Source organism: Oncorhynchus nerka, linkage group LG16, assembly GCF_034236695.1.
Source record: "Oncorhynchus nerka isolate Pitt River linkage group LG16, Oner_Uvic_2.0, whole genome shotgun sequence".
NCBI lineage: Eukaryota > Metazoa > Chordata > Actinopteri > Salmoniformes > Salmonidae > Oncorhynchus > Oncorhynchus nerka.
This window is the reverse complement of record NC_088411.1, coordinates 47788653-47811973: the sequence shown is the minus strand read 5'-3', so window position 1 is coordinate 47811973 and position 23321 is coordinate 47788653. Positions and strand designations below refer to the sequence as shown.

General features: G+C 47.4%; 1 protein-coding gene across 1 annotated transcript in view; it reads right to left on the bottom strand.

Annotated features, from left to right (window-relative positions):
- Positions 1-23321, bottom strand: part of LOC115126269 (calpain-1 catalytic subunit-like) — a 104489-nt gene that overhangs the window by 12117 nt on the left and 69051 nt on the right. The window contains exons 13-17 of the mRNA XM_065002338.1: positions 19253-19413; positions 13270-13439; positions 13115-13126; positions 12713-12924; positions 12603-12642 (exon numbers count right to left, since the gene is read on the bottom strand). Of these exons, the coding sequence (XP_064858410.1) occupies positions 12603-12642; positions 12713-12924; positions 13115-13126; positions 13270-13439; positions 19253-19413 (595 nt within the window). The remainder of the gene's footprint in view (positions 1-12602; positions 12643-12712; positions 12925-13114; positions 13127-13269; positions 13440-19252; positions 19414-23321) is intronic.

The following is a 23321-nucleotide window of genomic DNA, read 5'->3' as shown; positions in this document are numbered from 1 at the left end:
GCTACCTGCTGGTTACTAGCCCAACGCTCTAACCACTAGGCTACCTGCTGGTTACTAGTCCAACGCTCTAACCACTAGTCTACCTGCTGGTTACTAGCCCAACGCTCTAACCACTAGTCTACCTGCTGGTTACTAGTCCAACGCTCTAACCACTAGTCTACCTGCTGGTTACTAGTCCAAAGCTCTAACCACTAGGCTACCTGCTGGTTACTAGTCCAACACTCTAACCACTAAGCTACCTGCTGGTTACTAGTCCAACGCTCTAACCACTAAGCTACCTGCTGGTTACTAGCCCAACGCTCTAACCACTAGGCTACCTGCTGGTTACTAGTCCAACGCTCTAACCACTAGTCTACCTGCTGGTTACTAGCCCAACGCTCTAACCACTAGGCTACCTGCTGGTTACTAGTCCAACGCTCTAACCACTAGGCTACCTGCTGGTTACTAGTCCAACACTCTAACCACTAGGCTACCTGCTGGTTACTAGTCCAATGCTCTAACCACTAGTCTACCTGCTGGTTACTAGTCCAACGCTCTAACCACTAGACTACCTGCTGGTTACTGGTCCAACGCTCTAACCACTAGGCTACCTGCTGGTTACTAGTCCAACGCTCTAACCACTAGTCTACCTGCTGGTTACTAGTCCAACACTCTAACCACTAGTCTACCTGCTGGTTACTAGTCCAACGCTCTAACCACTAGGCTACCTGCTGGTTACTAGTCCAACACTCTAACCACTAGCCTACCTGCTGGTTATTAGTCCAACGCTCTAACCACTAGGCTACCTGCTGGTTACTAGTCCAACGCTCTAACCACTAGACTACCTGCTGGTTACTGGTCCAACGCTCTAACCACTAGGCTACCTGCTGGTTACTAGTCCAACGCTCTAACCACTAGGCTACCTGCTGGTTACTAGTCCAACGCTCTAACCACTAGGCTACCTGCTGGTTACTAGTCCAACGCTCTAACCACTAGGCTACCTGCTGGTTACTAGTCCAACACTCTAACCACTAGGCTACCTGCTGGTTACTAGTCCAACGCTCTAACCACTAGGCTACCTGCTGGTTACTAGTCCAACACCCTAACCACTAGTCTACCTGCTGGTTACTGGCCCAACGCTCTAACCACTAGGCTACCTGCTGGTTACTAGTCCAACGCTCTAACCACTAGGCTACCTGCTGGTTACTAGTCCAACGCTCTAACCACTAGGCTACCTGCTGGTTACTAGTCCAACGCTCTAACCACTAGGCTACCTGCTGGTTACTAGTCCAACGCTCTAACCACTAGGCTACCTGCTGGTTACTAGTCCAACGCTCTAACCACTAGGCTACCTGCTGGTTACTAGTCCAACGCTCTAACCACTAGGCTACCTGCTGGTTACTAGTCCAACGCTCTAACCACTAGGCTACCTGCTGGTTACTAGTCCAACACTCTAACCACTAGTCTACCTGCTGGTTACTGGCCCAACGCTCTAACCACTAGGCTACCTGCTGGTTACTGGTCCAACGCTCTAACCACTAGGCTACCTGCTGGTTACTAGTCCAACGCTCTAACCACTAGGCTACCTGCTGGTTACTAGTCCAACGCTCTAACCACTAGGCTACCTGCTGGTTACTAGTCCAACGCTCTAACCACTAGGCTACCTGCTGGTTACTAGTCCAACGCTCTAACCACTAGGCTACCTGCTGGTTACTAGTCCAACGCTCTAACCACTAGGCTACCTGCTGGTTACTAGTCCAATGCTCTAACCACTAGGCTACCTGCTGGTTACTAGTCCAACACTCTAACCACTAGGCTACCTGCTGGTTACTAGTCCAACGCTCTAACCACTAGGCTACCTGCTGGTTACTAGTCCAACGCTCTAACCACTAGGCTACCTGCTGGTTACTAGTTCAACGCTCTAACCACTAGGCTACCTGCTGGTTACTAGTCCAACGCTCTAACCACTAGGCTACCTGCTGGTTACTAGTCCAACACTCTAACCACTAGGCTACCTGCCTCCTCTACACTCTAACCACTAGGCTACCTGCCTCCTCTACGCTCAAACCACTAGACTACCTGCCTCCTCTACACTCTAACCACTAGGCTACCTGCCTCCTCTACACTCTAACCACTAGGCTACCTGCCTCCTCTACACTCTAACCACTAGACTACCTGCCTCCTCTACACTCTAACCACTAGGCTACCTGCCTCCTCTACACTCTAACCACTAGGCTACCCTGCCCCCTCTACACTCTAACCACTAGACTACCTGCCTCCTCTACACTCTAACCACTAGACTACCTGCCTCCTCTACACTCTAACCACTAGGCTACCCTGCCCCCTCTACCCACTAGGCTACCTGCCTCCTCTACACTCTAACCACTAGGCTACCTGCCTCCTCTACACTCTAACCACTAGGCTACCTGCTCCCCCTCTAACCACTAGGCTACCTGCTGGTTACTGGTCCAACGCTCTAACCACTAGGCTACCTGCTGGTTACTAGTCCAACACTCTAACCACTAGACTACCTGCTGGTTACTAGTCCAACGCTCTAACCACTAGTCTACCTGCTGGTTACTAGTCCAACACTCTAACCACTAGTCTACCTGCTGGTTACTAGTCCAACGCTCTAACCACTAGGCTACCTGCTGGTTACTAGTCCAACACTCTAACCACTAGTCTACCTGCTGGTTACTAGTCCAACGCTCTAACCACTAGGCTACCTGCTGGTTACTAGTCCAACACTCTAACCACTAGCCTACCTGCTGGTTATTAGTCCAACGCTCTAACCACTAGGCTACCTGCTGGTTACTAGTCCAACGCTCTAACCACTAGACTACCTGCTGGTTACTGGTCCAACGCTCTAACCACTAGGCTACCTGCTGGTTACTAGTCCAACGCTCTAACCACTAGGCTACCTGCTGGTTACTAGTCCAACGCTCTAACCACTAGGCTACCTGCTGGTTACTAGTCCAACGCTCTAACCACTAGGCTACCTGCTGGTTACTAGTCCAACGCTCTAACCACTAGGCTACCTGCTGGTTACTAGTCCAACGCTCTAACCACTAGGCTACCTGCTGGTTACTAGTCCAACGCTCTAACCACTAGGCTACCTGCTGGTTACTAGTCCAACGCTCTAACCACTAGGCTACCTGCTGGTTACTAGTCCAACGCTCTAACCACTAGGCTACCTGCTGGTTACTAGTCCAACGCTCTAACCACTAGGCTACCTGCTGGTTACTAGTCCAACACTCTAACCACTAGTCTACCTGCTGGTTACTGGCCCAACGCTCTAACCACTAGGCTACCTGCTGGTTACTAGTCCAACGCTCTAACCACTAGGCTACCTGCTGGTTACTAGTCCAACGCTCTAACCACTAGGCTACCTGCTGGTTACTAGTCCAACGCTCTAACCACTAGGCTACCTGCTGGTTACTAGTCCAACGCTCTAACCACTAGGCTACCTGCTGGTTACTAGTCCAACGCTCTAACCACTAGGCTACCTGCTGGTTACTAGTTCAACGCTCTAACCACTAGGCTACCTGCTGGTTACTAGTCCAACGCTCTAACCACTAGGCTACCTGCTGGTTACTAGTCCAACACTCTAACCACTAGGCTACCTGCCTCCTCTACACTCTAACAACTAGGCTACCTGCCTCCTCTACGCTCAAACCACTAGACTACCTGCCTCCTCTACACTCTAACCACTAGGCTACCTGCCTCCTCTACACTCTAACCACTAGGCTACCTGCCTCCTCTACACTCTAACCACTAGGCTACCCTGCCCCCTCTACACTCTAACCACTAGACTACCTGCCTCCTCTACACTCTAACCACTAGACTACCTGCCTCCTCTACACTCTAACCACTAGGCTACCCTGCCCCCTCTACCCACTAGGCTACCTGCCTCCTCTACACTCTAACCACTAGGCTACCTGCCTCCTCTACACTCTAACCACTAGGCTACCTGCTCCCCCTCTAACCACTAGGCTACCTGCTGGTTACTGGTCCAACGCTCTAACCACTAGGCCACCTGCTGGTTACTAGTCCAACACTCTAACCACTAGACTACCTGCTGGTTACTAGTCCAACGCTCTAACCACTAGTCTACCTGCTGGTTACTAGTCCAACACTCTAACCACTAGTCTACCTGCTGGTTACTAGTCCAACGCTCTAACCACTAGGCTACCTGCTGGTTACTAGTCCAACACTCTAACCACTAGCCTACCTGCTGGTTATTAGTCCAACGCTCTAACCACTAGGCTACCTGCTGGTTACTAGTCCAACGCTCTAACCACTAGACTACCTGCTGGTTACTGGTCCAACGCTCTAACCACTAGGCTACCTGCTGGTTACTAGTCCAACGCTCTAACCACTAGGCTACCTGCTGGTTACTAGTCCAACGCTCTAACCACTAGGCTACCTGCTGGTTACTAGTCCAACGCTCTAACCACTAGGCTACCTGCTGGTTACTAGTCAAACGCTCTAACCACTAGGCTACCTGCTGGTTACTAGTCCAACGCTCTAACCACTAGGCTACCTGCTGGTTACTAGTCCAACGCTCTAACCACTAGGCTACCTGCTGGTTACTAGTCCAACGCTCTAACCACTAGGCTACCTGCTGGTTACTAGTCCAACGCTCTAACCACTAAGCTACCTGCTGGTTACTAGTCCAACGCTCTAACCACTAGGCTACCTGCTGGTTACTAGTCCAACGCTCTAACCACTAGGCTACCTGCTGGTTACTAGTCCAACGCTCTAACCACTAGGCTACCTGCTGGTTACTAGTCCAACACTCTAACCACTAGGCTACCTGCTGGTTATTAGTCCAACGCTCTAACCACTAGGCTACCTGCTGGTTACTAGTCCAACGCTCTAACCACTAGGCTACCTGCTGGTTACTAGTCCAACGCTCTAACCACTAGGCTACCTGCTGGTTACTAGTCCAACGCTCTAACCACTAGGCTACCTGCTGGTTACTAGTCCAACGCTCTAACCACTAGGCTACCTGCTGGTTACTAGTCCAACACTCTAACCACTAGGCTACCTGCTGGTTAATAGTCCAACGCTCTAACCACTAGGCTACCTGCTGTATACTAGTCCAACGCTCTAACCACTAGGCTACCTGCTGGTTACTAGTCCAACACTCTAACCACTAGGCTACCTGCTGGTTACTAGTCCAACGCTTTAACCACTAGGCTACCTGCTGGTTACTAGTCCAACGCTCTAACCACTAGACTACCTGCTGGTTACTGGTCCAACGCTCTAACCACTAGGCTACCTGCTGGTTACTAGTCCAACACTCTAACCACTAGCCTACCTGCTGGTTATTAGTCCAACGCTCTAACCACTAGGCTACCTGCTGGTTACTAGTCCAACGCTCTAACCACTAGACTACCTGCTGGTTACTGGTCCAACGCTCTAACCACTAGGCTACCTGCTGGTTACTAGTCCAACGCTCTAACCACTAGGCTACCTGCTGGTTACTAGTCCAACGCTCTAACCACTAGGCTACCTGCTGGTTACTAGTCCAACGCTCTAACCACTAGGCTACGTGCTGGTTACTAGTCCAACGCTCTAACCACTAGGCTACCTGCTGGTTACTAGTCCAACGCTCTAACCACTAGGCTACCTGCTGGTTACTAGTCCAACGCTCTAACCACTAGGCTACCTGCTGGTTACTAGTCCAACGCTCTAACCACTAGGCTACCTGCTGGTTACTAGTCCAACGCTCTAACCACTAGGCTACCTGCTGGTTACTAGTCCAACGCTCTAACCACTAGGCTACCTGCTGGTTACTAGTCCAACACTCTAACCACTAGTCTACCTGCTGGTTACTGGCCCAACGCTCTAACCACTAGGCTACCTGCTGGTTACTAGTCCAACGCTCTAACCACTAGGCTACCTGCTGGTTACTAGTCCAACGCTCTAACCACTAGGCTACCTGCTGGTTACTAGTCCAACGCTCTAACCACTAGGCTACCTGCTGGTTACTAGTCCAACGCTCTAACCACTAGGCTACCTGCTGGTTACTAGTCCAACGCTCTAACCACTAGGCTACCTGCTGGTTACTAGTCCAACGCTCTAACCACTAGGCTACCTGCTGGTTACTAGTCCAACACTCTAACCACTAGGCTACCTGCTGGTTAATAGTCCAACGCTCTAACCACTAGGCTACCTGCTGTATACTAGTCCAACGCTCTAACCACTAGGCTACCTGCTGGTTACTAGTCCAACACTCTAACCACTAGGCTACCTGCTGGTTACTAGTCCAACGCTCTAACCACTAGGCTACCTGCTGGTTACTAGTCCAACGCTCTAACCACTAGGCTACCTGCTGGTTACTAGTCCAACGCTCTAACCACTAGGCTACCTGCTGGTTACTAGTCCAACACCCTAACCACTAGTCTACCTGCTGGTTACTGGCCCAACGCTCTAACCACTAGGCTACCTGCTGGTTACTAGTCCAACGCTCTAACCACTAGGCTACCTGCTGGTTACTAGTCCAACGCTCTAACCACTAGGCTACCTGCTGGTTACTAGTCCAACGCTCTAACCACTAGGCTCCCTGCTGGTTACTAGTCCAACGCTCTAACCACTAGGCTACCTGCTGGTTACTAGTCCAACGCTCTAACCACTAGGCTACCTGCTGGTTACTAGTCCAACGCTCTAACCACTAGGCTACCTGCTGGTTACTAGTCCAACGCTCTAACCACTAGGCTACCTGCTGGTTACTAGTCCAACGCTCTAACCACTAGTCTACCTGCTGGTTACTGGCCCAACGCTCTAACCACTAGGCTACCTGCTGGTTACTAGTCCAACGCTCTAACCACTAGGCTACCTGCTTGTTACTAGTCCAACGCTCTAACCACTAGGCTACCTGCTGGTTACTAGTCCAACGCTCTAACCACTAGGCTACCTGCTGGTTACTAGTCCAACGCTCTAACCACTAGGCTACCTGCTGGTTACTAGTCCAACGCTCTAACCACTAGGCTACCTGCTGGTTACTAGTCCAACACTCTAACCACTAGGCTACCTGCTGGTTAATAGTCCAACGCTCTAACCACTAGGCTACCTGCTGTATACTAGTCCAACGCTCTAACCACTAGGCTACCTGCTGGTTACTAGTCCAACACTCTAACCACTAGGCTACCTGCTGGTTACTAGTCCAACGCTCTAACCACTAGGCTACCTGCTGGTTACTAGTCCAACGCTCTAACCACTAGACTACCTGCTGGTTACTGGTCCAACGCTCTAACCACTAGGCTACCTGCTGGTTCCTAGTCCAACGCTCTAACCACTAGTCTACCTGCTGGTTACTAGTCCAACACTCTAACCACTAGTCTACCTGCTGGTTACTAGTCCAACGCTCTAACCACTAGGCTACCTGCTGGTTACTAGTCCAACACTCTAACCACTAGCCTACCTGCTGGTTATTAGTCCAACGCTCTAACCACTAGGCTACCTGCTGGTTACTAGTCCAACGCTCTAACCACTAGGCTACCTGCTGGTTACTAGTCCAACGCTCTAACCACTAGGCTACCTGCTGGTTACTAGTCCAACACTATAACCACTAGCCTACCTGCTGGTTATTAGTCCAACGCTCTAACCACTAGGCTACCTGCTGGTTACTAGTCCAACGCTCTAACCACTAAGCTACCTGCTGGTTACTAGCCCAACGCTCTAACCACTAGGCTACCTGCTGGATACTAATCCAACGCTCTAACCACTAGTCTACCTGCTGGTTACTAGCCCAACGCTCTAACCACTAGGCTACCTGCTGGTTACTAGTCCAACGCTCTAACCACTAGTCTACCTGCTGGTTACTAGTCCAACGCTCTAACCACTAGGCTACCTGCTGGTTACTAGTCCAACGCTCTAACCACTAGCCTACCTGCTGGTTACTAGTCCAACGCTCTAACCACTAGGCTACCTGCTGGTTACTAGTCCAACGCTCTAACCACTAAGCTACCTGCTGGTTACTAGCCCAACGCTCTAACCACTAGGCTACCTGCTGGTTACTAGTCCAACGCTCTAACCACTAGTCTACCTGCTGGTTACTAGCCCAACGCTCTAACCACTAGGCTACCTGCTGGTTACTAGTCCAACGCTCTAACCACTAGGCTACCTGCTGGTTACTAGTTCAACGCTCTAACCACTAGTCTACCTGCTGGTTACTAGTCCAATGCTGTAACCACTAGGCTACCTGCTGGTTACTAGTCCAACACTCTAACCACTAGTCTACCTGCTGGTTACTAGTCCAACGCTCTAACCACTAGTCTACCTGCTGGTTACTGGCCCAACGCTCTAACCACTAGTCTACCTGCTGGTTACTAGTCCAACACTCTAACCACTAGGCTACCTGCTGGTTACTAGTCCAACGCTCTAACCACTAGTCTACCTGCTGGTTACTAGTCCAACGCTCTAACCACTAGGATACCTGCTGGTTACTAGTCCAACGCTCTAACCACTAGTCTACCTGCTGGTTACTAGCCAACGCTCTAACCACTAGGCTACCTGCTGGTTACTAGTCCAACGCTCTAACCACTAGGCTACCTGCTGGTTACTAGTCCAACGCTCTAACCACTAGGCTACCTGCTGTTTACTAGTCCAACGCTCTAACCACTAGGCTACCTGCTGTATACTAGTCCAACGCTCTAACCACTAGGCTACCTGCTGGTTACTAGTCCAACACTCTAACCACTAGGCTACCTGCTGGTTACTAGTCCAACGCTCTAACCACTAGGCTACCTGCTGGTTACTAGTCCAACGCTCTAACTACTAGACTACCTGCTGGTTACTGGTCCAACGCTCTAACCACTAGGCTACCTGCTGGTTACTAGTCCAACGCTCTAACCACTAGGCTACCTGCTGGTTACTAGTCCAACACTCTAACCACTAGTCTACCTGCTGGTTACTAGTCCAACGCTCTAACCACTAGGCTACCTGCTGGTTACTAGTCCAACGCTCTAACCACTAGGCTACCTGCTGGTTACTAGTCCAACTCTCTAACCACTAGGCTACCTGCTGGTTACTAGTCCAACGCTCTAACCACTAGGCTACCTGCTGGTTACTAGTCCAACGCTCTAACCACTAGGCTACCTGCTGGTTACTAGTCCAACGCTCTAACCACTAGGCTACCTGCTGGTTACTAGTCCAACACTCTAACCACTAGTCTACCTGCTGGTTACTGGCCCAACGCTCTAACCACTAGGCTACCTGCTGGTTACTAGTCCAACGCTCTAACCACTAGGCTACCTGCTGGTTACTAGTTCAACGCTCTAACCACTAGGCTACCTGCTGGTTACTAGTCCAACGCTCTAACCACTAGGCTACCTGCTGGTTACTAGTCCAACGCTCTAACCACTAGGCTACCTGCTGGTTACTAGTCCAACGCTCTAACCACTAGGCTACCTGCTGGTTACTAGTCCAACGCTCTAACCACTAGGCTACCTGCTGGTTACTAGTCCAACGCTCTAACCACTAGGCTACCTGCTGGTTACTAGTCCAACGCTCTAACCACTAGGCTACCTGCTGGTTACTAGTCCAACGCTCTAACCACTAGCCTACCTGCTGGTTACTAGTCCAACGCTCTAACCACTAGGCTACCTGCTGGTTACTAGTCCAACGCTCTAACCACTAGGCTACGTGCTGGTTACTAGTCCAACGCTCTAACCACTAGGCTACCTGCTGGTTACTAGTCCAACGCTCTAACCACTAGGCTACCTGCTGGTTACTAGTCCAACGCTCTAACCACTAGTCTACCTGCTGGTTACTAGTCCAACGCTCTAACCACTAGGATACCTGCTGGTTACTAGTCCAACGCTCTAACCACTAGTCTACCTGCTGGTTACTAGCCAACGCTCTAACCACTAGGCTACCTGCTGGTTACTAGTCCAACGCTCTAACCACTAGGCTACCTGCTGGTTACTAGTCCAACGCTCTAACCACTAGGCTACCTGCTGTTTACTAGTCCAACGCTCTAACCACTAGGCTACCTGCTGTATACTAGTCCAACGCTCTAACCACTAGGCTACCTGCTGGTTACTAGTCCAACACTCTAACCACTAGGCTACCTGCTGGTTACTAGTCCAACGCTCTAACCACTAGGCTACCTGCTGGTTACTAGTCCAACGCTCTAACTACTAGACTACCTGCTGGTTACTGGTCCAACGCTCTAACCACTAGGCTACCTGCTGGTTACTAGTCCAACGCTCTAACCACTAGGCTACCTGCTGGTTACTAGTCCAACACTCTAACCACTAGTCTACCTGCTGGTTACTAGTCCAACGCTCTAACCACTAGGCTACCTGCTGGTTACTAGTCCAACGCTCTAACCACTAGGCTACCTGCTGGTTACTAGTCCAACTCTCTAACCACTAGGCTACCTGCTGGTTACTAGTCCAACGCTCTAACCACTAGGCTACCTGCTGGTTACTAGTCCAACGCTCTAACCACTAGGCTACCTGCTGGTTACTAGTCCAACGCTCTAACCACTAGGCTACCTGCTGGTTACTAGTCCAACACTCTAACCACTAGTCTACCTGCTGGTTACTGGCCCAACGCTCTAACCACTAGGCTACCTGCTGGTTACTAGTCCAACGCTCTAACCACTAGGCTACCTGCTGGTTACTAGTTCAACGCTCTAACCACTAGGCTACCTGCTGGTTACTAGTCCAACGCTCTAACCACTAGGCTACCTGCTGGTTACTAGTCCAACGCTCTAACCACTAGGCTACCTGCTGGTTACTAGTCCAACGCTCTAACCACTAGGCTACCTGCTGGTTACTAGTCCAACGCTCTAACCACTAGGCTACCTGCTGGTTACTAGTCCAACGCTCTAACCACTAGGCTACCTGCTGGTTACTAGTCCAACGCTCTAACCACTAGGCTACCTGCTGGTTACTAGTCCAACGCTCTAACCACTAGCCTACCTGCTGGTTACTAGTCCAACGCTCTAACCACTAGGCTACCTGCTGGTTACTAGTCCAACGCTCTAACCACTAGGCTACCTGCTGGTTACTAGTCCAACGCTCTAACCACTAGGCTACCTGCTGGTTACTAGTCCAACGCTCTAACCACTAGGCTACCTGCTGGTTACTAGTCCAACGCTCTAACCACTAGGCTACCTGCTGGTTACTAGTCCAACGCTCTTACCACAAGGCTACCTGCTGGTTACTAGTCCAACGCTCTAACCACTAGGCTACCTGCTGGTTACTAGTCCAACGCTCTAACCACTAGGCTACCTGCTCCCCTCAACTATTCAATAACATGATAATGTCTACATCAGGGATCATCGACCAGATTCAGCCTCTTGTCGGAGATGCTAATTGACCACAACTAAGCCCAAAAAGAGATTGTATTTGAAAATCCTGTTTTTGACATTGTTTTGTGCACGGGGACATTGTCATGCTAAAACAGGAAAAGGGCCTACACCAAACTATTGCCACAAAGTTGGAAGCACAGAATCATCTAGAATGTCATTGTATGCTGTACCGTTAAGATTTCCCTTCACTGGAACTAAGGGGTCTAGCCCGAACCATTAAAAACAGCCCCAGACCATTATTCCTCCTCCACCAAACTTTACAGTTGGCACTATGCATTGAGGCAGGTAGTGTTCTCCTGGCATCCCACAAACCCAGATTCGTCCGTTGGACTGCCAGATGGTGAAGCGTGATTCATCTCTCCAGAGAACGTGTTTCCACTTCTCCAGAGTCCAATGGCGGTGAGCTTTACACCTCTCCAGATGACGCTTGTCATTGCGCATGGTGATCTTAGGCTTGTGTGCAGCTGCTCGGCCATGGAAACCCATTTCATGAAGCTCCTCACGAACAGTTCTTGTTGCTGACGTTGCTTCCAGAGGCAGTTTGGAACTCAGTAGTGAGAGTTGCAACCGAGGACAAATCATTTTTATGCCCTTCAGCACCCCCCAGACCAGACTCTCAACCTCCATCTCTTCAATGTCCTTAAGGTGGCTTGCCAGGCTGGGAGATTCTTTCACATTTTGTGAGCACTCCCATTCTGTGAGCTTGTGTGGACTACCACTTCGCGGCTGAGCCGTTGTTGCTCCTAGACGTTTCCACAATAACAGCACTTACAGTTGACCGGGGCAGCTCTATCAGCACAGATATTTGACAAACTGACTTGTTGGAAAGGTGGCATCTTATAATGGTGCCACAGTGAAAGTCACTGAGCTCTTCAGTAAGGCCATTCTACTGACAATGTTTGTCTATGGAGATTACATGGCTGTGTACTCGATTTTATACACCTGTCAGCAACGGGTGTGGCTGTAAATAGCCGAATCCACTCATTTGAAGAGATGTCCACATACTTTTGTCTATATAGTGTATATATGGGCGGCAGGGTAGCCTAGTGGTTAGAGCGTTGGACTAGTAACCGGAAGGTTGCAAGTTCAAATCCCCGAGCTGACAAGGTACAAATCTGTCGTTCTGCCCCTGAACAGGCAGTTAACCCACTGTTCCTAGGCCATCATTGAAAATAAGAATTTGTTCTTAACTGACTTGCTAGTTAAATAAAGGTAAAATATATTTATTTTGTTTTACTAAACAATTTCGGGGACCAAATGAAAGTGAGTGACTGCAGGTGTTGAGAAAACCCACCTCATCTTCCAGGTCTGCAGATATGATATCATCAAGCTCTCTGGAATGAGAAAACAGACACAATGAAAATCAACACACACAGACCACAGACCCCCACAATACACACTTACTCTGTCTCGGACTGTTTCTCAGTGAAGACTCGCAGGACAAAGTCGGCCTCCTGGCCAGACTCGAAGGTGGAGGGGACGATGAGGTATTCTCCCGGAGGCAGACTGAGACGGTTGCTGACCTCTCTCAGGTTGATGAAGGTCTCCGAGCGAGCGCAGGATGAGTGGGTCAGGAAGAAGTCCTTCTTTAGGTGCACGTTCTGACAGCCCTTGTACTGCAGAGGATCACGGTAGGAAACAGAGACAGATAGACGCGGGTTTGAAGCTCAACTAGATGTGATTTAAGTGTGTATCGTTCAAATGAACTAATAATTAAGCCATACCCTGGGAAGTGATCATTCGTACAATGGGCGCCAATGCATGAAACTGCATGAAGCAAATTCCTGAAATATATAGCTTCCATACCTCTTCTGGAATCTGCAAAACGAAAAGAGAAAAATCATGAAGCTTTGGAAACATCAAAAAAATGAATGTCTGTGAACAGGTTATTTAACCATTATTTAACCAGACAAGTCAGTTAAGATCTAATCATTTATAATGATGGCCTGCTTGTCTCTCACCTCGTAGATGGCGAACCCGATGGTGTGCATGTCCTGTCCCTGTCCCCGGTACCTCCTCCTGTCCTTCTGCATCAGAGCCACCAGGAAGCTACAGGCCACCTCGTCATCCTCAGGGTCGTCGTCCTCCTCTAGCAGAGTGATCTTATACTGGGGGTTGATCCAGAACGTGTCTGGAGGAACACAGAGATAAGACAGAGTTATACTGGGGGGGTTGATCCAGAATGTGTCTGGAGGAACACAGAGATAAGACAGAGTTATACTGGGGGGGTTGATGCTGAACAACCCAGAGATAAGACAGAGTTATACTGGGGGGTTGATGCTGAACAACACAGAGATAAGACATAGTTATACTGGGGGGGTTGATGCTGAACAACACAGAGATAAGACAGAGTTATACTGGGGGGGTTGATGCTGAACAACACAGAGATAAGACAGAGTTATACTGGGGTGGTTGATGCTGAACAACACAGAGATAAGACAGAGTTATACTGGGGGTTGATGCTGAACAACACAGAGATAAGACAGAGTTATACTGGGGGGTTGATGCTGAACAACACAGAGATAAGACAGAGTTATACTAAGACAGAGGGGGGTTGATGCTGAACAACACAGAGATAAGACAGAGTTATACTGGGGGGTTGATGCTGAACAACACAGAGATAAGACAGAGTTATACTGGGGGTTGATGCTGAACAACACAGAGATAAGACAGAGTTATACTGGGGGGTTGATGCTGAACAACACAGAGATAAGACAGAGTTATACTGGGGGTTGATGCTGAACAACACAGAGATAAGACAGAGTTATACTGGGGGTTGATGCTGAACAACACAGAGATAAGACAGAGTTATACTGGGGGGTTGATGCTGAACAACACAGAGATAAGACAGAGTTATACTGGGGGGTTGATGCTGAACAACACAGAGATAAGACAGAGTTATACTGGGGGGTTGATGCTGAACAACACAGAGATAAGACAGAGTTATACTGTTATACTGGGGGGGGGGATTGATGCTGAACAACACAGAGATAAGACAGAGTTATACTGGGGGGGTTGATGCTGAACAACACAGAGATAAGACAGAGTTATACTGGGGGGGTTGATGCTGAACAACACAGAGATAAGACAGAGTTATATTGGGGGGGTTGATGCTGCTGTGGTCCAGTTCTGTTTTATTAGGCATCTAGAAGTCTTTAGTAAGACTGTACACAGCCCATCTGTAAACAGCCCATCAAACTACCTCATCCCCATATTGTTATTTATTTATCTTGCTCCTTTGCACCCCAGTATCTCTACTTGCACATTCATCTTCTGCACATCTATCACTCCAGTGTTTAATTGCTAAATTGTCATTATTTTGCTATCATGGCCTATTTATTGCCTTACCTCTCTTATCCTACCTCATTTGCACACACTGTATATAGATTTTTCTATTGTGTTATTGACTGTATGTTTGTTTATTCCATGTGTAACTCTGTGTTGTTGTATGTGTCGCACTGCTTTGCTTTATCTTGGCCAGGTCACAGTTGTAAATGAGAACTTGTTCTCAACTAGCTTACCTGGTTAAATAAAGGTGATCTGGTCTACCTGGTTAAATAAAGGTGATCTGGTCTACCTGGTTAAATAAAGGTGATCTGGTCTACCTGGTTAAATAAAGGTGATCTGGTCTACCTGGTTAAATAAAGGTGATCTGGTCTACCTGGTTAGATAAAGGTGATCTGGTCTACCTGGTTAAATAAAGGTGATCTGGTCTACCTGGTTAAATAAAGGTGATCTGGTCTACCTGGTTAAATAAAGGTGGTCTGGTCTACCTGGTTAAATAAAGGTGATCTGGTCTACCTGGTTAAATAAAGGTGATCTGGTCTACCTGGTTAAATAAAGGTGATCTGGTGTCTACCTGGTTAAATAAAGGTGATCTGGTCTACCTGGTTAAATAAAGGTGATCTGGTGTCTACCTGGTTAAATAAAGGTGATCTGGTCTACCTGGTTAAATAAAGGTGATCTGGTGTCTACCTGGTTAAATAAAGGTGATCTGGCCTACCTGGTTAAATAAAGGTGATCTGGTGTCTACCTGGTTAAATAAAGGTGATCTGGCCTACCTGGTTAAATAAAGGTGATCTGGTCTACCTGGTTAAATAAAGGTGATCTGGTGTCTACCTGGTTAAATAAAGGTGATCTGGTCTACCTGGTTAAATAAAGGTGATCTGGTCTACCTGGTTAAATAAAGGTGATCTGGTGTCTACCTGGTTAAATAAAGGTGATCTGGCCTACCTGGTTAAATAAAGGTGATCTGGTGTCTACCTGGTTAAATAAAGGTGATCTGGCCTACCTGGTTAAATAAAGGTGATCTGGTCTACCTGGTTAAATAAAGGTGATCTGGTCTACCTGGTTAAATAAAGGTGATCTGGTCTACCTGGTTAAATAAAGGTGATCTGGTCTACCTGGTTAGATAAAGGTGATCTGGTCTACCTGGTTAAATAAAGGTGATCTGGTCTACCTGGTTAAATAAAGGTGATCTGGTCTACCTGGTTAAATAAAGGTGGTCTGGTCTACCTGGTTAAATAAAGGTGATCTGGTCTACCTGGTTAAATAAAGGTGATCTGGTCTACCTGGTTAAATAAAGGTGATCTGGTGTCTACCTGGTTAAATAAAGGTGATCTGGCCTACCTGGTTAAATAAAGGTGATCTGGTGTCTACCTGGTTAAATAAAGGTGATCTGGCCTACCTGGTTAAATAAAGGTGATCTGGTCTACCTGGTTAAATAAAGGTGATCTGGTGTCTACCTGGTTAAATAAAGGTGATCTGGTCTACCTGGTTAAATAAAGGTGATCTGGTCTACCTGGTTAAATAAAGGTGATCTGGTGTCTACCTGGTTAAATAAAGGTGATCTGGCCTACCTGGTTAAATAAAGGTGATCTGGTGTCTACCTGGTTAAATAAAGGTGATCTGGCCTACCTGGTTAAATAAAGGTGATCTGGTCTACCTGGTTAAATAAAGGTGATCTGGCGTCTACCTGGTTAAATAAAGGTGATCTGGTCTACCTGGTTAAATAAAGGTGATCTGGTCTACCTGGTTAAATAAAGGTGAAAGAAATAAAAAATAAAAGTATTTATTAAACATCATATCTGAACTGTTCTTCATGGTCTGGGATGGTGTTATGTTGACTGTAAATGTGATTAGGTACAGCATCCGAGGCTTTGGACTCTACTTCACAGTAGGGCCGTTTGAAAAGAAAAAATATGTGTTTATTGCCGAAATGCTTTCTTGAACATGTGAACTTTCATGTGCCTTAACTGGTCTGGGATCTGTTTATATGAATAGACATGTTAACTGATTAATCTAGTTTAGCCAAGGAGAAAGTACTGAGCTATACAGGGAGAAAGACAGGATGCTTTCCGGCTAGTCAAGATTGGCTGAGATAATGGGGTGGTGAGTCCTGATTGGTCTGTCATGTCACAGGTTTCTGTCTATAACAGAATGGGCTTTTCCCTGGTCAGTAGGTAGATGATCTTTGCTACAGTGGATTTTTGGAAAGCTATGGACAACTGTCAAAGTGTTGCTACAGCTCTTAAAAATATTGCTGCCCTGAATTTAGCTGGGTTTAAAAGCAGAGACTAGTTTCTGGCACTGAATTTAGCTGGGTTTAAAGTAGGAGAGACTAGTTTCTGGCCCTGAATTTAGCTGGGTTTAAAAGTAGGAGAGACTAGTTTCTGGCCCTGAATTTAGCTGGGTTTAAAAGTAGGAGAGACTAGTTTCTGGCATCTGAATTTAGCTGGGTTTTAAAAGTAGGAGAGACTAGTTTATGGCCCTGAATTTAGCTGGGTTTAAAAGCAGAGAGACTAGTTTCTGGAGGACAATGCCACGCTGACTCACATGCGATTAGATGTGTGGGTGGGCCTAAGGCTTAAGAAATGGGTGGGGCTAAGGCTTAAGAAATGGGTGGGGCTAAGGCTTAAGAGATGGGTGGGGCTAAGGCTTAAGAGATGGGTGGGGCTAAGGCTTAAGAGGGTGTGAACGATGCTGAATGGGTTTAATTCAACAACGAGCTCTCTATGAGGTGTGAAAACTTGAGGTGTGAAAATCTTTTAAAAGGGCATTTCCTTCAACTTGTCTCCTAAATGGGATGATTCATGTATCAACTTTTAAAGCAGCATGCCTTCCCCATGTTTCCTCCAACCACAGTGGTATATATAACATGTAGATGCTCAGAGTCTGTACTTTTGTAGCAATAAGCAAATCACTTATATTTGACTTTAGGCCCCAATAGAGAAATCTGGACACATATATTCTGTGTTCTGGTATGTGATTCTGACTCACTGGGGTGGTTCCTTCCTGCATTCCCCGGCTACCTCGGTATTCTCTGATTCAGAGGGGTTGGGTTAAATGTGGAAGACACCTTTCAGTTGAATGCATTCTGTTGTACAACTGACTAGGTATCCCCCTTTCCCTATCTTCTCCTGTAAATCTCCTGTAAATATGCTAAGTGTTCTGGTATGTTCTATGTGTTCTGGTATGTTCTACGTGATCTGGTATGTTCTACGTGTTCTGGTATGTTCTATGTGTTCTGGTATGTTCTAAGTGTTCTGGTATGTTCTACGTGTTCTGGTATGTTATATGTCTTCTGGTATGTTCTACGTGTTCTGGTATGTTCTACGTGTTCTGGTATGTTCTACGTGTTCTGGTATGTTCTATGTGTTCTGGTATGTTCTACGTGTTCTGGTATGTTATATGTCTTCTGGTATGTTCTATGTGTTCTGGTATGTTCTATGTGTTCTGGTATGTTCTATGTGTTCTGGTATGTTATATGTCATCTGGTATGTTCTATGTGTTCTGGTATGTTCTATGTGTTCTGTGTGTTCTGGTATGTTCTATGTGTTCTGGTATGTTCTATGTGTTCTGGTATGTTCTATGTGTTCTGGTATCTTCTACGTGGTCTGGTATGTTCTATGTGTTATGGTATGTTCTATGTGTTCTACGTGTGCTGGTATGTTATACGTGTTCTGGTATGTTCTACATGTTCTGGTATGTTCTACGTGTTCTGGTATGTTCTACGTGTTCTGATATGTTATATGTCTTCTGGTATGTTCTATGTGTTCTGGTATGTTCTATGTGTTCTGGTATGTTCTGGTATGTTCTACGTGTTCTGGTATGTTCTACGTGTTCTGGTATGTTCTATGTGTTCTGGTATGTTCTATGTGTTCTGGTATGTTCTATGTGTTCTAGTATGTTCTACCTGTTCTGGTATGTTCTACGTGTTCTGGTATGTTCTACGTGTTCTGGTATGTTCTACGTGTTCTGGTATGTTCTATGTGTTCTACGTGTTCTGGTATGTTCTACGTGTTCTGGTATGCTCTACGTGTTCTGGTATGTTCTATGTGTTCTGGTATGTTCTATGTGTTCTACGTGTTCTGGTATGTTCTACGTGTTCTGGTATGTTCTATGTGTTCTGGTATGTTCTACGTGTTCTGGTATGTTCTGTGTGTTCTGGTATGTTCTGTGTGTTCTGGTATGTTCTATGTGTTCTGTTATGTTCTACGTGTTCTGGTATGTTCTACATGTTGGGGTATGTTCTATGTGTTCTGGTATGTTCTATGTGTTCTGGTATGTTCTATGTGTTATGGTATGTTCTATGTGTTCTACGTGTGCTGGTATGTTCTACATGTTCTGGTATGTTCTACGTGTTCTGGTATGTTCTACGTGTTCTGGTATGTTATATGTCTTCTGGTATGTTCTATGTGTTCTGGTATGTTCTATGTGTTATACATGTTCTGGTATGTTCTATGTGTTCTGGTATGTTCTACGTGTTCTGGTATGTTCTATGTGATCTGGTATGTGCTATGTGTTCTGGTATGTTCTATGTGTTCTGGTATGTTCTATGTGTTCTGGTATGTTCTATGTGTTCTGGTATGTTCTATGTGTTCTGGTATGTTCTATGTGTTCTGCTATGTAAACATATGTACTAGTCAACTGTGTGTGACTCACTGGGGTGGTTGCGGCAGCCCCCGGCGGTACTCCCCCGCCTCCACATGCCGTGGAACTTGATGGTGTTCCAGTGGCTGAGGCCGTCCTCGCTCAGAGCGTCCGCCGTCAGGTTGCAGATCTCCAGGCGGGAAAACTGCCTCAGGAACTCCTGGAACGTCATCCTACAGGGAATATAACATAGTCACAACATAATCCTAACACCAGATCTAGTGGTATTAGTCACAACATAATCCTAACACCAGATCTAGTGTTATTAGTCACGTGTAGCCGAATGCAACGTTTGATGTTGATGTGAACGCCAAGGAACTTACAGTAAAATGCAGAATACAAGTTGCAGACCTTACAGTGAAATGCTTACTTACGAGCCCCTTAACCAACAATGCAGTTTCAAAAAAATATGGATAAGAATAAGTGATAAAGGTAACAAGAAATTAAAGAGCAGCAGTGAAATAGCAATAGCGAGACTATATACAGGGGGTACCGGTACAGAGTCAATGTGGAGGCTATATACAGGGTATTACGGTACAGAGTCAATGTGGAGGCTATATACAGGGTATTACGGTACAGAGTCAATGTGGAGGCTATATACAGGGTATTACGGTACAGAGTCAATGTGGAGGCTATATACAGGGTATTACGGTACAGAGTCAATGTGGAGGCTATATACAGGGGGTACCGGTACAGAGTCAATGTGGAGGCTATATACAGGGTATTACGGTACAGAGTCAATGTGGAGACTATATACAGGGGGTACCAGTACAGAGTCAATGTGGAGGCTATATACAGGGGGTACCTGTACAGAGTCAATGTGGAGGCTATATACAGGGGGAACCGGTACAGAGTCAATGTGGAGGCTATATACAGGGGGTACCTGTACAGAGTCAATGTGGAGGCTATATACAGGGGGTACCTGTACAGAGTCAATGTGGAGGCTATATACAGGGGGTACCTGTACAGAGTCAATGTGGAGGCTATATACAGGGGGTACCGGTACAGAGTCAATGTGGAGGCTATATACAGGGGGTACCGGTACAGAGTCAATGTGGAGGCTATATACAGGGGGTACCGGTACAGAGTCAATGTGGAGGCTATATACAGGGGTACCGGTACAGAGTCAATGTGGAGGCTATATACAGGGGGTACCGGTACAGAGTCAATGTGGAGGCTATATACAGGGGTACCGGTACAGAGTCAATGTGGAGGCTATATACAGGGGGAACCGGTACAGAGTCAATGTGGAGGCTATATACAGGGGGAACCGGTACAGAGTCAATGTGGAGGCTATATACAGGGGGAACCGGTACAGAGTCAATGTGGAGGCTATATACAGGGTGTTACGGTACAGAGTCAATGTGGAGGCTATATACAGGGGGTACCAGTACAGAGTCAATGTGGAGGCTATATACAGGGGGTACCGGTACAGAGTCAATGTGGAGGCTATATACAGGGGGAACCGGTACAGAGTCAATGTGGAGGCTATATACAGGGGGAACCGGTACAGAGTCAATGTGGAGGCTATATACAGGGGGTACCGGTACAGAGTCAATGTGGAGGCTATATACAGGGGGTACCAGTACAGAGTCAATGTGGAGGCTATATACAGGGGGAACCGGTACAGAGTCAATGTGGAGGCTATATACAGGGGGTACCGGTACAGAGTCAATGTGGAGACTATATACAGGGGGTACCGGTACAGAGTCAATGTGGAGGCTATATACAGGGGGTACCAGTACAGAGTCAATGTGGAGACTATATACAGGGTATTATAGTACAGAGTCAATGTGGAGACTATATACAGGGGGTACCGGTACAGAGTCAATGTGGAGGCTATATACAGGGGGTACCGGTACAGAGTCAATGTGGAGGCTATATACAGGGGGTACCAGTACAGAGTCAATGTGGAGGCTATATACAGGGGTACCAGTACAGAGTCAATGTGGAGGTTATATATGTGGAGGGGGTACAGGGGGTACAGAGTCAATGTGGAGGTTATATACCGGTACAGACATGTGGGGTACCAGGGGGTACCACAGAGTCAATGTGGAGGCTATATACAGGGGTACCGGCACAGAGTCAATGTGGAGGCTATATACAGGGGGTACCGGTACAGAGTCAATGTGGAGGCTATATACAGGGGGCACCGGTTTCAAGGTAATTGAGGTAATATGTACATGTAGGTAGAGTTATTAAAGTGACTATGCATAGATAATAACAGAGAGTAGCAGCAGCATAGAAGAGGGGGGGGGCAATGCCAATAGTCTGGTTAGCCATTTGATTAGATGTTCAGGAGTCGCATGGCTTCGGGTTAGAAGCTGTTTAGAAGCCTCTTGGACCTAGACTTGGTGCTCCGGTACCGCTTGCCGTGCGGTAGCAGAGAGAACAGTCTATGACTTGGGTGGCTGGAGTCTTTGACCATTTTTAGGGCCCTCCTCTGACACCGCCTGGTATAGAGGTCCTGGATGGCAGGAAGCTTGGCCCCAGTGATGTACTGGACTGTTCACACTACCCTCTGTAGTGCCTTGCGGTCGGAGGCTGAGCAGTGGCCATACCAGGCAGTGATGCAACCAGCTCTCGATGGTGCAGCTGTAGAACCTTTTGAGATTCTGAGGACCCATGCCAAATCTTTTCAGTCTCCTGAGGGGGAATAGGTTTTGTCGTGCCCTCTTCACGACTGTCTTGGTGTGTTTGGACCATGATAGTTTGTTAGTGATGTGGACACCAAGGAACTTGAAGCTCTCAACCTGCTCCACTACAGCCCCGTCGATAAGAATGGGGGTGTGCTCGGCCTCTTTTTCCTGTAGTCCACAATCATCTCCTTAGTCTTGATCACATTGAGGGAGAGGTTGTTGTCCTGGCACCACACGGCCAGGTCGCTGACCTCCTCCCTATAGGTCATCGGCAAATTTAATGATGGTGTTGGAGTCGTGCCTGGCCGTGCAGTCATGAGTGAACAGGGAGTATAGGAGGGGGCCGAGCACGCACCCGAGGGGGCCGAGCACGCACCCAGGATCCAGTTGCAGAGGGAAGTGTTTAGTCCCAGGGTCCTTAGCTTATTGATGAGCTTTGAGGGCACAATTTTTTATTTGACCTTTATTTAACTAGGCAAGTCAGTTAAGAAGAAATTCTTATTTTCAATGACGGCCTAGGAACAGTGGGTTAACTGGTCTAGGAACAGTGGATTTAACTGGTCTAGGAACAGTGGATTATCTGGTCTAGGAACAGTGGATTAACTGGTCTAGGAACAGTGGGTTAACTGGTCTAGGAACAGTGGGTTAACTGGTCTAGGAACAGTGGGTTAACTGGTCTAGGAACAGTGGGTTAACTGGTCTAGGAACAGTGGATTTAACTGGTCTAGGAACAGTGGGTTAACTGGTCTAGGAACAGTGGGTTAACTGGTCTAGGAACAGTGGGTTAACTGGTCTAGGAACAGTGGGTTAACTGGTCTAGGAGCAGTGGGTTAACTGGTCTAGGAACAGTGGGTTAACTGGTCTAGGAACAGTGGGTTAACTGGTCTAGGAGCAGTGGGTTAACTGGTCTAGGAACAGTGGGTTAACTGGTCTAGGAACAGTGGATTAACTGGTCTAGGAACAGTGGATTTAACTGCTTGTTCAGGGGAACAGTGGATTTAACTGCTTGTTCAGGGGAACAGTGGGTTAACTGGTCTAGGAACAGTGGGTTAACTGGTCTAGGAACAGTGGGTTAACTGGTCTAGGAACAGTGGGTTAACTGGTCTAGGAACAGTGGGTTAACTGGTCTAGGAACAGTGGATTTAACTGGTCTAGGAACAGTGGGTTAACTGGTCTAGGAACAGTGGGTTAACTGGTCTAGGAACAGTGGGTTAACTGGTCTAGGAACAGTGGGTTAACTGGTCTAGGAACAGTGGGGTTAACTGGTCTAGGAACAGTGGGTTAACTGGTCTAGGAACAGTGGGTTAACTGGTCTAGGAACAGTGGGGTTAACTGGTCTAGGAACAGTGGGTTAACTGGTCTAGGAACAGTGGGTTAACTGGTCTAGGAGCAGTGGGTTAACTGGTCTAGGAACAGTGGGTTAACTGGTCTAGGAACAGTGG